This window comes from Sinocyclocheilus rhinocerous, unplaced genomic scaffold (assembly GCF_001515625.1).
Source record: "Sinocyclocheilus rhinocerous isolate Xijiao unplaced genomic scaffold, SAMN03320098_v1.1 scaffold899, whole genome shotgun sequence".
In the NCBI taxonomy this organism is placed as follows: domain Eukaryota; kingdom Metazoa; phylum Chordata; class Actinopteri; order Cypriniformes; family Cyprinidae; genus Sinocyclocheilus; species Sinocyclocheilus rhinocerous.
Window position 1 is genome coordinate 1,066,866 of NW_015653460.1, and position 16,775 is coordinate 1,083,640.

The following is a 16,775-nucleotide window of genomic DNA, read 5'->3' on the forward strand; positions in this document are numbered from 1 at the left end:
TTACAGATTAAGGGGCGGTAATATTATAATGAGATCCCTTTGCCAAGTCACCAAGGGAGCGAAATCTGATAAACTGGTTTTCTCAGACACTTGCAGAAAAAGGCTTCCCAAAACAAAGTTACTGGGTTAATCTTTTTCACGCTTCCTTGGTTGGTAGATGCACTGGGGACCTGATTATAGCACTTAAAACCTGGAAAAGTCAGATTTTCATGATATGTCACCTTTAAAAGATGAACAACCCCTGGCTTATGTATTATTATTATTATCATCATCATCATCATCATCATCTTTTAATCATTAATACAGTCTTAATCTTTTAGGCACATGGTTAATGTTAAGGAACATTCATTTAAGATTGATTTGATCTATTTGTATTTTTAGATAAAGTAGAAATTAAATATGTTTGTTATTATAGGACACGTTTCAAAGCAATACCTTTTGCATAATTGTTGTGATATTTCTGTTCGTTGTGTGCTGATGGTGAAACAGAGGAAGGAGATGGGCGTTCTTCTTTCTTCTTCCTGAAATCAATAAGCATCTCCACAATTGTTTGTGTTTTTTAGCTCCAAGTCGTCGACTGCACACACAGGCCTATTTCCTCTCCATGTGGACTGTTAACAGATCATGAGAGAGAATATACACAGTTTCCTATTGGTTAGGAAATCATGTATCTCATAGCAGACAGGATGAGGGTCCTACAGCTGATATAAGAAATCAGAACTAAAAGCAACAACTACCATTCAAAAGGTCGATATAATTTTAAAAAAAAGTTTTTTTAAAGAAGTCTTTTATGGTCACCAAGACACATTTGTCTCTTTATATTAAGTTTGAATAGAAATTATTTTAACAATAAAAAAAATGATGCACACCAGCTTTAACACAACAGTGATTAGGAAGAAAAACACTTTTATTAGAATCAGAGCCCTTCACATCTGTTCATCTCAGCTGATGCCACTGGAATTCCCAGCCTTACTGTTCCCTGTTCCAGCTGTCACTTATCCCGCAGGGCCTCAGCCATGCACACCATAAAAACACAGGACACAAGTTTGTCAGTTGACTTAGCCCTGTACAATGCATCCCACTCATTTCAGCATGACTGCAGTCCCACAGACTTTATGGAGTGAGGGTATGGGGTGAGCAAACAGAGCACGTAAGAATGTCATTATTCGAGGGGAGAAACCATGTTGTGTTCATGAGTCATGACTAGATTTGCATATTAAATACTAAGCTGTAAGTAATATAGTAGTTGTAAAATAAAATAGCCTAGTAGTTTAAAAGATTGGATTTGGGTTGTGCATTTCTGCATAAATGAAATGCCACACATTTTAAATGTCTTTAAATTTTTAAAATCTATATGGTTAAAAGGATACAAGAGAAAAAAATGCAAATTACAATTCAGTATGCAAATATATATATATATATATATAATAGAGACAGATTGTAATTATGCAAATATTACAGTGACATCATTGCTGTCGGTTGCATTAATGCTAAACATTCTAGCAATGTAATCAATGTAAGATTCTTTAAAATTCTTCAAAAGTATGTTTACAAAATATATAAAGGAATTAAAAATATTTGAGTAATAATAATAAAAATATTAATTTTGGAATGACTTAGATTGAAAAACTTGCCAATAATATAATGACATTATTAATAAGGATGATGATAAAACTATTATTATTATTATTATTATATGGAATTATGTTAAAATACACACATATATATATGTTTCCCCGAATATCATCACGATTTCAATGTGACACTGATTTTATACAATAGTAGTTCAATAAACAAGAAGTTACAATTAAGTGATTTACATTTTAGACACAATATTGACTGTTTGCTCAATTTTGCAAACGAAATTGTTCCAATCAAAGCCACAGCAGAACTGCTGTGTGTCTCCGAGCAACACAGCGGTGTTTCAGTGTTTTAGTGAATCAATCCACGTTTTTGAACGAAACGAGTCAATGATTCCCATTCGCAATGTAACCCATTCATAAAGAGTCACTTGCCTCGTTTCTGAATGAATCAGCCGTTTGAACGAATCAGTTGAATGAATGACTAAATGACTCACTCAATGAAATAGTCTTTTGCCGCCACCTACTGGTGGTTTGGTTTCATATTTAAAGTATCATTGCATTTTCCCAACATTTCTTATTTGTATGTTCAAAAATTATTTAAAACATTAATCTTATAAAATTATTTATGCTTTGAAATTTTGCAGTGTAAATGAATTTTTGGCACCTCAGTCTGTGTAAATACATCTAATGCCACTTCAGATGCAGCTTCTGTTTCCTCTGCAGTGGAAAGATGGAGTTTGAATTAATCTGAATGGTAACAACTCTACAGTTTCTTATTATTTTAACTGAATTAATTGAAACAATGTAAGTATTTGATGTGAACAATCACACATGTAATAAGGTTGGGGGGGATTATAAACATAGTGGGAAATGACAACTGTTTTATCTACAGCAACTCATTTTCAGTTAATTTTTCTACATCTTTCCAATCACAGAGCACTTTATTTTGAGAGTTTTTGTTTTATTTGTATATGCCGTCAATTATAGTTCTTAGAAAGAAAATCAGAATCGGCAAAAATCGTTATCGGCAGGTCACACTTATAAAAAATCGGAAATCTTAATTGGCCAGGAAAATTGCAATCAGTGCATCTCTAATATAAAGCCAGTTTCATGGTTGCATATCGAGCCAGGGAATGAACTAAAATGTCCATGAGAAAGAGACAGAAAAATTTAATTAATACTTCTTGATCCCGGAAGGATATATTACAAACACACCCAGTATGCTGTATGCCAAGTATTGAAAGACCTGTTTTTTTAAATAAAATTTATTAATACATTATTTTGCATTCAAAATTTGAGTTCCAGGGCTCTTTACAATAAAGTTAAAATGTTCTTTCATCTGTACTGTACATTCAAGACACTGAACCACTGTTTAATGGGGAAAAAGGAAGAAGTCAGATAAATATCACATCGTCTGTATTGCACTCAGACCTGAAAAGGCAACCATTATACAAGAACATGTCTTCAAAAGGCACTACAGCTAGATTTTATTTCGATGTACCTCAAAATAAAATGCTTCTGCTAATCCTTTAGAAAACATTTGTGAAATACGACTCTCAGTGTAAATTAAAACAGAGGTATTTATTGATGGGAAAAATCGTGATTGGCTTGAAGGGAGTAAACTACTGGTATTTTCCCTTGGGGGGAGATCCTAGTGTCCCTGCTGGCATCCTTTGGGAAGGTCTGTTTCCAGATAGGGTCACAACTTCCTGACTGCACAAAACAGGATATGGCTTGCCTCTGGTGAACCTCTGGGAGCAAATACAATGGCTACCAGTAGAAAACACCACCACAGTTATTTTTTTTATAGCTGTAGTGCTCATGCGGGATAATGCAGGTTCTAGTCCGGCCTGCAACATGTTCTGATCCCATTCCCTCTCTCTAATCATTCCTCTTGCCTTTCTGCTGTATTTGTCCACTGCAAGTGGCAAAACCACAAATTATTTCTACCATCAAATCATCAAACAGATGATCAGTGGTGCATTTTATGGAATATTCTGCACTATGAACATGTTAGATTAACATTTAACATGTTTAAAATGCAAAGTCATCTTTTTAAAATTTCTATCAATATATACATATGAAACATCTCACCACATTTATATAAAAAGAGCTTGACATAAATGGTCAGTATTTGAATACGCAAAACATTATTTGTTACGCCAGACTGTAAGTCCCTCCTACTGGAAACATATTCAAAGCAGAACAACATGAAATGTTCAACATCACAGTTGAGTAGGCTCAGAGGCACATTTAAGATGACTTTACCGCTCCACTGAGTCCATTAGTCCGTCAAGTGCTCCCTTAAGTCCTTTGTGATGATTCCCACTGTAAACATTTGATTTGAATGAACATAGATGCCTGTGTAATAATATATAGCATGACTTGACTTATTACAATACTGTCTTTTCAATTCAGTTCTGCAATGGTCCTTTTCTTGCAGCGCAATCAACCTCTTAATATGAACAAGCAGCAATAATCTCATGCAGAAATAATACTAAATCAGAAAAGAATTACAATTCCAAACATTTAGTGACGATGGACTGCAACTCTGAAGAGCGGTTTTATAGCTTATTTAAGGAGTTATTGAGAGCAACAAAACAAACAGACAGAGTAAAACTGGGTCACTTCTTCTGTTCATAATATTGTAAATGTCTTATATAAAATATTTATAGCATTTTAAGTGATAAAATCGGGGAAGGGTGATGTTTATGCGTAAAATCATGCAGCCGTGAACAAACAACATAAAGCATCTAAAATTTTGAACAGCTCCTACTTGTCCCAATGTAACTGCTTAAAGAAATAGTTCACCTAGAAATTGAAATTGGCTGAAAATTTACTCACTCTCAGGACATGTAAGATATAGATGAGTTTGTTTCTTCTTCTGAATAAATTTGGAGAAATGTAGCATTGCATCACTTCCTCACTAATGGATCCTTTGGAGTGAATGGGTGCCGTCAGAATGAGAGTCCAAACAAACATCACAATAATTCACAAGTAATCCACACCACTCCAGTCCATCGATTAACATTTAGTGAAGTGAAAAGCTGTGCGTTTGTAACAAACAAATCCATTATTAAAATATTTTAAACTTAATTTACAGCTAAATATGAGCCTCTATCCATAATATTGCTTTCTCTAATGAAAAAAGTGGTCTTGTCTGAGAAATATGCACAGATCAAGCACCGTTTACAAGCAAAAACGGAACACATTACAGATGTAAAATTAGATTTTGATGTGACAGGGCAACAGGGGATGGATTTTTTCATTGTAGGAAACGTTATTATGGACTCATATTTTGGCCAGAAGCGATGGTTTTAAGTTAAAATTCCTTAATGATGGGTTTATTTCTTACAAGCATGCAGCTTTTCACTTCACAAGACATTAACTGATGGACTGGAGTCATGTGGATTACTTGTGGATTATTGTGATGTTTTTATCAGCTGTTTGGACTCTCATTCTGAAGGCACCCATTCACTGCAGAGGACCCACTGGTGAGCAAGTGATGGCATGCTAAATTTCTCCAAATCTGTTCTGATGAAAACACAAATTCATCTACAATTGAGTCAAATTTCAGAAAATTTTCATCCTGAATGAACTGGTCATGGTTTCCTCAGTAAATATTGGAGATAAAATATTAAAATAGATAAGCTTTTCTCAGATAAGCTTTGGTAGGTTAACGTGTCAGAGGGTTGTGACTGAGGTAGGGGGCATGGGCGGCACGGACCTTATTAAAAATAGCCATGTTTTCCATTTCTCCCTTTAGTGTGGGGAGAGATTCTCTGGGGATAATCCAAGATGAAAATCAACATCACCCAAATAATTTCGCATGCTGGTTAACAATATCAGATGTACACCCCGAAATAGACCAAATCTCCCACTACCTCTAGTAAACATGTGCAAAGCCAGACGGACGTAGATCTATTGTCATCGCTTTCATAGTACATTCAGCAGGCACGCTTTGGATTCTCCTGGGAATGCAGTCTCTAATCTGATCGGCAGAACGGCGGCGTGCGTTCTGTAGCTCCTGAAGAAACACAGTGAATCTACGGCTCAGAGTGAGTAGGATTGCCACTTCTGCTTGTTTAGGAAACTGATTGCTGCTAGATTTGTCCCTTTTTGAGGCATCAACTTCACGCAAAAACAGCTGAGAAAAAAATACTTACACTTATTGCCTCTCCAAAGCACGTTAGAGGTGATGTTAGACATTAGAATTAAATAAAATGCTAGACATATACATAAATACTGAAAGTATTGTTTTGTATTATACTGAAAGTATAATCCAGAGCAGTATATTCTAATATTTGTGTACTTGCTCATAAGATGATTTAGGATAAGAATTTAGTACTTTCACGTTAATTATGAATTATAATTATTTGCCAGTTGATCCTAAATCTGTGCTTATGAGCGTTTGAAACGTTCTGTTAGATATCTCTTATATATCCCTTAAATAAAGTTTCCTAAAACGTCCATGCCACCAGTTAATGGTCTGTCTGGCACAAAAGAAACTTTTTCAGTGTGTGCGAATTTTAGCTCATAAAGTACTTCTAGAATAGCACAATTACAAACGTCATTCGTTTTAAAACAAAAGTGGCTACTTCAAGAATTGCAAGATTATTTCTTGAGGATCTGGGAATCACTGATCACTTCGGCTGCTTCTTAAGTGTATCCCAGATTCTCCATCTCGCTACGGTAGCGTTGCTCGGACACTCTGCTTTTATGCTGCTTGCTCTCCAGGTGCAGGCGAAACTCCGCTTCCTCACTGGCACCCGAGTTACACATCGAGCAATAGAACTGCCCGCTGGGTGTGACGCACATCGCAAGGTCTCGTGGGATACGCTGCCTCGGCCGTGGGTTGTAGTAAGGGCCTGAAACAGCACAGGAAACATGTCAGGTCGTGTGAATGAATGAAACTTCAAATAAATGGCTACATGACTAAGCAGATATTGCAAGGTGATGAAATACACGTTGAAATGCAAAGTCACGCTGACTGGGGTTTATGTGCTAATTTTCACCAAAAAAATTCATTATTATTATTATTTTGTTTTTTAGAAGAAGTTAATACTTCTATTCAGCAAAGATGCATTTATACCAGGTTCACACTGCATGATTTTATCCCCAATTTTCATATTCTTCTTCTTTTTTTTTTTTTTAAGGCAAATCAGTGTACAGACAATTTGGATTGCAAGCTTTTTGGAAGAATAAATAAAAAAACCAAGCATGTTTCAATCATACAAAACCTATTAGGTTGGAAAATCACCATACTTAATTAATACATGCATAATTCAGAACTGAACTGAAGATGCTTTTTAAACTCCAGTTCACTTCCTGAATTTAAACTGAACTGAAGTAAGCTAGATGCAAATTATAATTATAATTTCAATTTAAGTACGTCTTAAGAAGTTTATGTAACTCCAAGTACCACCGATAGAAATGTATATTACTTAATTTATATATTTAAGCTCATTTATTTTTTCAACTCTGGCACACACACTTTGTGGCTCATCATGTGTATATTCTGCTGCACATTATAAGAGCAGATGACCCTCACCCGAGGGAAACATCAGTGCATCTCAGTGTAGAGCGATACACTTGTTTAGCAAATGCACATTTGAAAGTTAGAGTCTAAAAAGCATTTTTAACTAACAGACATATTATTTTGAAAAAGCATTAATTTAGTTATTTTTCCAGTTGATAAAATAATATCACATGCAAAGCTAACGGCTTCACTTATAGAATGCAATAGCGTGTGTTTTTGTGCGTATGTGAGGACAGGAGCGCGGTGCAATGGGGGCATGTGTGTGACTGAGATCTGCCATCGTGTGGGTGACGTTCGTGAGCCCGGGCTGACGTGGGGTGGAGTATCGGCTTACATAGATCAAAGCCTTGGCGTCTGGCCTGCATTTAGTGAGACTAGCACATTGAGCTACATTAGCACAGGCTGGCAAACTAACACGTGCAGCTGCCAAGCGCTCTGCTGCCAAATAACTGATCAAAAATGGAGGTTTTGCACCACAGCCTGGACCACTGGGCAGAAAACAGAACCCGAGGGATAGTCTCAGGACAAGATCAACATGATGGCAAAAATCTGTCTCTCCTAAACTATCGGTTGAGATCAATCTGTAGACAGAGTACCTGGCATGGCAGTATTGATATGAGCCCTACGGTTCTTCATTAATTGGTACTCGTATCCTTCTTTCCGTGGCCGTCTCTGAGTGTTGGACAAGTCTCTGGAAAACACGTGATAAGAAAAGATGATTTACCACTTAGTATGGCTAAGAAATATGTCTTATATGTTTCAGCCTTTTGATGATATTATATGCCTTTATATTTATGTAATTGCTATTATGTAATTTCTTATATAAACATTTGTTTCTGAGATGAATCAAAATATTTAAGTGAAATCATCTAAGCCAGAATAATCAAGTATTCACAGTATTATATTAAATAAATAAAAAAAATAGTTATTATAATTTGTAATAATATTTCACAATATTATAGAATATTTTATTTAAGGAACACAAAGAAGAATTAGGAATCGTTTTCATGTATATTCTCAAATATAACAATACAATTTGAGAATACTGCTGCAAAACCTACAAAAAATATTTACTAAAATATTTGAATATATGGACAAATTACATGTATATCCACAAATAAGTGCCTCATTCATTCAAATATAACAATGCAATATAACAATATTGCTGGAAAATAGCAATATTTACCTGTAAAAATATTTTCTACAAATTTTAAAAAATGAATAAATCGAAAAATGCTATACAAAAACTTCTGTGAACATTTAAATGATGATGCAAATGCACAGTTTGAACTGATTTATGGAAAGGAATCAAACTTGCTAAGTTTTTTAAAATGTAAATTTAAAATCAATATTAAAACACTCTCATGCTTGCAAGTAACAAAGCAAGAACAGATCAAGAAATTATTCAAATGACAAATATATATTATAAAGAATAATAAAATATCTAAATTAAGGTATATTTTAATTTAATGACACACTCACATAAAAATATTCTAAAACATTTTTAGTGGTCAAATAAAAAGCAAGCATTTCCATCTCTAAGATATTCAAGAATAAATATATCTCCAGCAAAATCACTGTGGATGTCATAAATTTTCATCCAGCCCTACTGCTTATAGTCTGCAGTACCTAGAACAATGATATTGGTACTTTTTGTCTAATTTTTATCAATAATTAAGCTTATTTGTTTTGTTTTGAATTACTCAGAGGGAGGGATTCAAACGTAGCTTAACTAGCCATAGTCATGTTTTCTCAGATACAATCAGACGTTTGGAGTGCAATAGGATGTATCTTCCTGTGTTTGTTATCAGGACAGCCCAACAGTGGCATTAAAACGAGTGCCTCACTTATCAATGCAAAAACTGCTTGAAGATAAAGCGAACAGGAAAAACTTCTTTCTCCATGCAAAACTTCCTACTAGTTGATGCATAATGTGTACGTGGATTTCCTTGTTGTCAAGATTTGAGGCTGAAATTCATATGAGTGTATGAGTTATGCAAACTGCATAACTGATGTCTCATTAAAAAAACACCGCCCTCAAACACGGAAGGATTTCCCACCTTTAACGGCTGTTTTATCTGGGAGCGCGTGGGTGTGACAGACTCACAAGGACGTGGCGTTCTGCTGTGCCTCGGCCAGCCGCAGTCTTTTGGCGTGGTTCTTGCCCTGATAGTGTGCCTGGGCCACAGCGGGGGAGCTGAAGGAAGCGTCACATAGCTTGCAGTAGTCATTTTCCGTGGCCAGTATGACTCTGCTAGCGCCCTTAGAAAGTGGCTGCAGACGGGACAATGACAGTACAGCTTTTAGAAAGAGTAGAGCGATGAAAGGTGTGTGTCTACAGGGACGTCTCTGATTACTATCACACCGAGCTCAGTGAATGGATGCTTGCAGAGTGACACTGCATGATCAAACTGCACTTAAAGATATTCCCAGATAGGGCTGGATGATAAAACAACCAATATCTAAAATATCTTGATCATTTTAAGCTTTTTGATGATATGTAATACATGTAGCAGTGTATATAAACAACCATTCAAAAGTTTGGGCTCAGTTAGATTTTTTTCATTTCTTTTTTCTTTTTTTGAAAGAAATTAATGATTTGAACATTGATAATAATAAATGTTTCTTGAGCACCAAATCAGCATTTTAGAATTGTTTCTGAAGGATGAGAGTAGTGATGCTGAAAATTGAGCTTTGCATCACAGGAATAAATTACATTTAAAAAATATATTCAAATAGAAAACAATTATTTTAAATTGAAATAATATTTCACAATATCACTGTTTTACTGTATTTTAATCAAACAAATACAACCTTGGTGAGCATTAGAGACTTCTTTCAAAAACATGAAAAAATTTTACAGATCCCAAATTTTTCTGAGAGATGATGCAAATTAATTGCTGAATCAGTTCATCAAAATGGACAGTTTGAAATTCATGGAAATAATCAAATTTACGAATTCTAACGTAATTTTTGTGGTGTTTATTTTAAAGATGTGACTACAACAAAACAACAAGAACAATCAAAAACTTAAGTTTCAAAAACTCTTCATCTGCCATTGGTCACAAAAACAGGTACAGTGTAGTTCCGCGCCCAAAATTCAATTAATTGATTGCGCCTATGTTATTATGAATGCATTCCAGGTCGTTTTTTTTCTTCCTTCGCTAACTTCCCCCCCATCTCGTTGACTCGGATATACATCATTGCTTACGTTGCACTAGTGCCCACTACTGGCGAAACCCTTGCAATGGATTGAACCGGAACGACCTTAGCCCATGATCACTTGGAATTCACTGTGGAGCGGATTTATTATTAAAAAAAATTCCCTTACGAATTTGTTTAATGCAGCATTCTGTATGTATACAGGTGTGTTTGGGTTGTATCAAATATTTAAAAAATATATATATATCAAAGAGTTGTTTGGAGTGGGGGTAAATTAAACATGATCTGCGATGTTGTCACAATCACGTTGCATTGTGGTCTATGGAGCAGCCTGATGTGTACATATGAATTAGATTCACTTCCTCGGTCAAAACGGAGGTCTTGAGGGTCTGTCCATATAAACTTCCCTAGTTGGTGACTGGGATTCCCCTGAGGGGAAGTGCTTAGGGAAGTTTAGGCTAGTTGGACACTCCAATAGTTTGCGATTACGTTTGATGCCACAAGTGGCACATGAAGAATAACGCAAGACAAAGAAATATCGCTAAACTAGTCTATTGACATGCATTCACAATGTTGCTAGAAAAATCACTGCAAATAAATTTTAAATAATTAAACACATATCGTCTAGCCCTATTTGCAGACAGCCTGTAGAAAAAAAACAAACCCACACTTGCTCGGACAGAAATGCACCAGATAAGAGTCATAAGTACCTGGCTGGCAGTCACATTTGCAGAATCTGTGGGTGGAGTTGCTAAGGGTTGCTGGGAAACAGGCTCTACTACCTCTGGTATTCTAATTGGAGGTGGCTGCTGGCTACCAGCATAAAAATTGCGCAGCTTCTTACTGTGGTTTTTCCCCTATAGACAAAACAAGACTTGATTACATGCTTTCTTCTTCGTTGCAACAAAGATTTAAACCAGTACTCAGGCTCTCAAGAAAAACAACTAACTGAAAGAAACCAAAACTAAAAGTAAAATCTCCTAAACATACAGTATCAATCAAGACAAACTATTATTTTGTTGTCATCAGGCATTGTGCAGTCCAAAACCACTTTGTTGACATAAACAGAATGTGAAATCATTCACTATTCTCTTATCATATTTACATACCTCATGGACCATAACATGAGTTTTAGATTACCTGATAATGTGCCTGAGCCTGCTGGGCAGAGTTGAGAGTGACGTTACAAAGCTTACAGTACAGAGGCTTGCAAAGCTCTTCCAGAGTGGCTTCCTGGTCAGCATCCACTGCCTGACCGTCTTCTTCGGGGGGCTTGGGACTGAGGACGGGGGGCCCTGGGATGGGTGGGTTGGGCGGCAACTGGAGGTGAGGGGGCGGCTTTATGGCTAGAGGAGAGCAGTGTGGGAACCGCAAGGGGTCCGGCGACATCATCACCGGTGGAGGACCGAGGTTCTGGGTCGGGGTCATGGCCCGGAAGGGCTGAGGTGGCTGCTGACATATCAAACTAAGAGGTGGTTTTAGAACGGTATCTGGACCTGGAAAGCCAAATGAAAGCAAAATTAATTTAGGTGTCAGAGTGAGTAAATACACTTTTAAGGGCCTTACACACAGAATGCATTCTAGCATTTTTTGTTCCAAAGCTCTGCCTCTTATGTTTTTAAATAGGAAAATGCATTGGGCTCTTAAAGGTGACATATCATCTGACTTTTTCTGTGTTTAAGTGCAATAATCGGGTCCCCGGTGCATCTACCAACCCAGAAAACATGAAAAAGAACAACCCAGTAATTTTCTTTGGTAAGCCTTTCTCTGCAAGTGCAAAAAAAATGAGCTGCTGAGATTTTGCTCCCCTCTTGACGTAGAAAGGGGATCTTATTATAATATTATTGCCTCTTAATCTGCAAGTTTTCACCCACGGCACCGCCATTGTGTTTTCACAAGCGACACCGGTGTACCAGTTCTGATGCAATGGTGAAAGTTCAAGCATAGCATGCTAACTGTTCTGTCTTTGGCTGCACTGACGAGCACAGAACACTATTTAGAGTCCCAGCCTCAGAGGAGACAAGAGAGCAGTGATTTATTGATTTATTTACTGTATATTATGCTGCTGCCACACAGATCTGATATAAACATGCAATTTCTTTCCCAGCTGTTTACCTTCACAGACATAACCGACTGTTTTTGTAACTCGTGTGTTTTTAACAAACTTGTGTGTATTTGACAGTTTAAGCGCAATAAGACACTAAAGTTTAGTTTAGTTTAGTTTAGTACTCACAGAGAGACATGCATGAAAACAGCATGTTTCTGCTTCCACTCAAAATAGGCATGTTCAAAATGATATAATAAATTATCTGTGGGGTATTTTGAGCTGACACATTCTGGGGACACCTGAGACTTATATTACACATTGTCTTTATTGACTTATATTACATGGGTCTCCTTTAAAAATATAGGCTCCAAAAGGGAACCGGAAAGTGGAAAGTGGAAAGTTTCCATGGGTGTAAAAGTTTCTTCATGGAGCCATAGAGGCCAACAGAGAAACTGTGAAGAATGAAGGATGAGATCTTGCTAATATCTCAATTTGTTCTCACAGCTGTGAGATTAAATGTAGAGAAAACAAAAGGCTTTTGTCTCCTGCTTCTTAGGTGATTCTTCTGAGAAAAAGACTCCAGTACTCTCACATGTCTCTTCTAGTGTTTCAGAAGAGATCTCAATGTTTTCACGATACCAAAGTCTGAAAAAAAAAAGTCAGATATTTAAATACGAACTCAAACCATTTCCAACACATTCCTTCAAAACCAAATTTTCAGAGCTGTCCACATTGTTTTTTTTACATCTACATTCCTAAATATTTAAGTGAAACATAACAGAGCTCCTCTGCTAAATAAAACAGAGATGTAAAAGCCACATATTAGTACTGCAAATGATTCATTTTAATAATAGAGCGGATATATGAGTGAAAGGGTGAATCTTTGCCGTATAGCCTCCTGCAGATGTGATTAGGCCTGACTCCTGCCTCCTGAACTCAGCGCATGTTTGGTGCTTCGGCAGATCTGAGGCTGAGCGAGTGGGGGGTTGGAGAGTCAGCTGTTTCGTGGCTGTGTGATATTTCCAGTGTATCAGTTTAGTTCCGATGGGATCATGACAACAATGATTCAGCCGACTAAAATAGACATAAGAATGCGCCAAATGGTTCTGTTTCCGGTTGCTTGGACGGTGGCAGCATTGGAAGGCCCTTCTTGGAATTCTTAAATACCCCAACGTTTATATCCATAAACGGAGCTGTTAATGTATTTCCATTTTAAATGTTTATTTTCAATAAAAATTGTTCCTATCAGGTCTCAAATGCTCTCCTTATCCCCAGTTGTTTGGTCAAGTTAGTCCCATCCCCAAATTGTCACAATTGTTGGTTAAGTCAAAGTCTGATCGTTTTAAACAAACAGAAGAACTGTGCAATTATTTAAAAAAGAAATTTCAGGTGTTCTATTGTGCTATGAGGTATTTTACTCACTCTCTGGCCAGTCAAGATATAGATGAAGATGATGTATATTTGTTTCTTCAAGGAAACCGCTTTGGAATAATTCAATTTATAATTCATTAACTCACCAAATGATCCTCTGCAGTGAATGGGTGCCGTCAGAATCAGCTGATAAATGCATCACAATAATCCACACCACTCCAGTCCATCAATAAAAGTCTTGTGAAGTGAAAAGCTGCGTGTTTGTAAAAAACAAATTCATAAGTAAAATGTTTTAATGTTAAAATGTCAAGCTTCTGGCCAAAATTCCAGTCCTAATCCATAATGATGCTTCCTCCGATGAAAAAGTCCATCCACTGTTGTCCTCTCACATGAAAGTCCACCCACATATTTGTTTAGAGCTGTTTTGGGTTATAAACAGCGCTTGATCTGTGCATATTTCTCTCCTGATTTAGACAGGACGACTCCCCATTCACTGCAGAAGATCCATTGGTGGGCAAGTGATATAATACTAAATTAATGAAGAAACAATCTAATCTTCATCTTTAATGGTCTGAAAGTAAGTTAATTTAGAGCACATTTTCATTTTTGGGTGAACTATTCCATTAGAAAACTGGACTGTGGTTGCTTTTCATTGGTCATGAATTGGTCTGGCTATAAAAAAGAATAACTTATGAACTTGCAGTCTTACTTGTAGTTGTCTCTGCATAATCATTTACACTATTACAAAAAATTCAGTAGCCTACCCTTTTATATTCCTCTTCTTTTGACCTGAAAACAAACCTGATATCTCCTGGTCATCAGAGAATACAAGCCTAGAAATAGGTCTAAGTAGAACCTACAGTCCCAATTCAAGGTCAGGGACTAATACCTGCTCTCTCCATTCGGATTAAATCCACTGTTTTTTGGAAGCAATGCAAAGTTTAGTTGGAGCACGACATCAAACATCTGCTCTTTCATCAGGACAAGGAACAAAGATTTTTAGATTTAGGGAGGATTGTTCTCGATGGGCATCTATAATGCAAGGTATGCAGGGCACATGAGAAGGTAAAGCAGTACTATCACTTGATGCTCCAGGTTGTTTTACACCACTCACTGCTGCAAAACACTACTAAGCTGTTTGTGCATTGTACAGTTGTTCTTTGACAGCATCAATTATTGAGAGCAGAATAAATGCATTACATGCACGGTTGCTCTCTGTGCACATTTTGTTTATTACGATTACACATTTCATCCTTCTGTTTTGGCAGATGCATTTCAGTACTTTTATCAGAGCTGTACGGTGTCTCACTGTCTACTTCATCCATGATTTGCAGAAACAGTGCTATCATGTAAAATAAATTTAAAAAGAGCATTTTTATGTCCCGTATGGCCTTTTTAATTAGATGTCACATGAATCAACTGCCAAGGAGTCCTCTTAAATAAAACCCACAGTAGTAACCTTGTGTTTTCTGAGGACTGCAAATTGTGATGTTATGGACTCTTACTGGGACGTTTAGCCAAAAATCATCAATTACCTTAAATGTCCCTTCATATATTTATTGGTTTCATATGTAATCTAGACTAAAATGTGACAATGAACATGTGCAGAACCTACCAGATACCTCACTCAACTGGCCTCATACTCTATTCTGCATAATTTTCCATTTAATAAAAAAAAACGTATTATTAGTCCACTCTCTGTGAAAAGGTATATATTTAAAAAGCTTGTATGCATTATTTTTTTTTACTTGATCTAATGCAACCGCATATCATCCATGCAGAGCTTAAGCAACATATCATCATATAATAGAAACAGAGTGGCATTAAATATAAAAGGTGTACCTGAAGAATTTCAGTGAGATTTGAAATTTGAAAAAAACATTTGATGTGCCATGGTCCTTTGGCAATGCAGATAGGGATTTCCATTCTCAAACTGTCAGTGGTTAGTCTGACATCAAGGCCCTTCTTCTCATAAATCTTTCCATTATTTAAAAATAAAGATCGGTCCCTAATAAACTCCTATTTCAAGCCATTGCAGTGCAAAGGAAATTTGATGCAGAGCATCAGTTATAACGCAATGCACTGAAAATCATTTCGAAAACATTGCCTTATCTTACCTGTCATCCGAGGGAAATAATGGCTGCAGTCTCCATAGTTTACAGGCTGAGAGGTGTAGATATCGCAATAGTCAGCACTTGGATAAAAAGCATCCCTGTTCTTTACATTCATCGCCATCTTCCCTGCATCCTTCCAAGCTCTCTCTGGTGCTCAACTTCTTCCAGCTAGACGTGCGTCGTATGCTTCAAACGTGCAGCAGGGGGGTGTTTTCAATCGCATACGGATTCAAAAACACTAGAAATACGTGGGAAATGTTGTATAAATGAGACAGAGGGAGATTTGAATTATGATAATACATGTATTGGAAAACCGTATTCGTAATCATAATTCCAGTGGTCGGAAATATAGTGCAATTTGCATTAACGTCTCCCTCAGCCTAGTTGGTACAGTCCATCTCCTATCGAAGTGAGAATCTGATTGACGATTCAGCAGCACGCGCAGAGAGGATGCGCGAGCCTGTGACTTGACAAACGGTGTGTGAAGTAGTCTACTTGAGGTAGTGTATACAGTTGTACTTTCCGCGAGTAGTACTGAATAAGAATACTTGTCTCGGCTTAATTTCCAAGGCTACTTTATGCTCCTTAAAAATCAATTCCGACGTTCAAGCTACAAAGTAAATATTTATTGGAATAATCAACAATAAATTGAGATGACATATTTTACAATTAATTGGGAAAACTTTTGCAAGTATGTGACAATTTTATTCAAGTATGTTTTGGCAAGGTCCTTGACCATGACTTTTAACTGAGTTTGTCAGTCATTCATAATAATAATAATAATAAAAATACAGAGTATAATTTCTCTGTATTTTTACACTTATGGAAAGAAATAAAAGCATAGTACTGTCAATAAACAAACCATCTATTGTAATTATAAATCTATTATTAAATATGCAACTATCCAGATCTAAATTAGTATGGATTAAATAAAAACAAACTGTGTGTCTGTAAAGACA

The 16,775-nt window shown here is 36.5% G+C and overlaps 2 protein-coding genes across 2 annotated transcripts in view; one reads left to right on the forward strand and one right to left on the reverse strand.

Annotated features, from left to right (window-relative positions):
- LOC107715804 (6-phosphofructo-2-kinase/fructose-2,6-bisphosphatase 4-like) overlaps positions 1–5,444 on the forward strand; it is a 20,359-nt gene extending 14,915 nt beyond the window's left edge. Inside the window, exon 16 of the mRNA XM_016522011.1 lies at positions 5,433–5,444. Coding sequence (XP_016377497.1) covers position 5,433 — 1 coding nt within the window. The 3' untranslated portion in view covers positions 5,434–5,444. The remainder of the gene's footprint in view (positions 1–5,432) is intronic.
- Positions 5,436–16,184, reverse strand: LOC107715805 (zinc finger matrin-type protein 3-like). The gene is made up of 6 exons (XM_016522013.1): positions 15,820–16,184; positions 11,425–11,780; positions 10,995–11,141; positions 9,230–9,396; positions 7,719–7,813; positions 5,436–6,451 (listed from the first exon to the last, which is right to left on the reverse strand). The coding sequence occupies exons 1-6, from the start codon at positions 15,935–15,937 to the stop codon at positions 6,243–6,245; spliced, it is 1,092 nt and encodes a 363-aa protein (XP_016377499.1). The 5' UTR covers positions 15,938–16,184; the 3' UTR covers positions 5,436–6,242.
- Positions 16,185–16,775: the final 591 nt, after the last annotated feature.

Excerpts from the sequence above, each read along its gene's own strand:
- LOC107715805 (XM_016522013.1), bottom strand. The coding sequence starts at position 15,937 with ATGGCGATGAATGTAAAGAACAGGGATGCTTTTTATCCAAGTGCTGAC. Across the intron at positions 11,142-11,424 it reads AGGCTCAGGCACATTATCAG|GGGAAAAACCACAGTAAGAA; the intron begins GTAATCTAAAAC and ends TTTTGTCTATAG. Across the intron at positions 7,814-9,229 it reads CAGCAGAACGCCACGTCCTT|AGACTTGTCCAACACTCAGA; the intron begins GTGAGTCTGTCA and ends CGTGTTTTCCAG.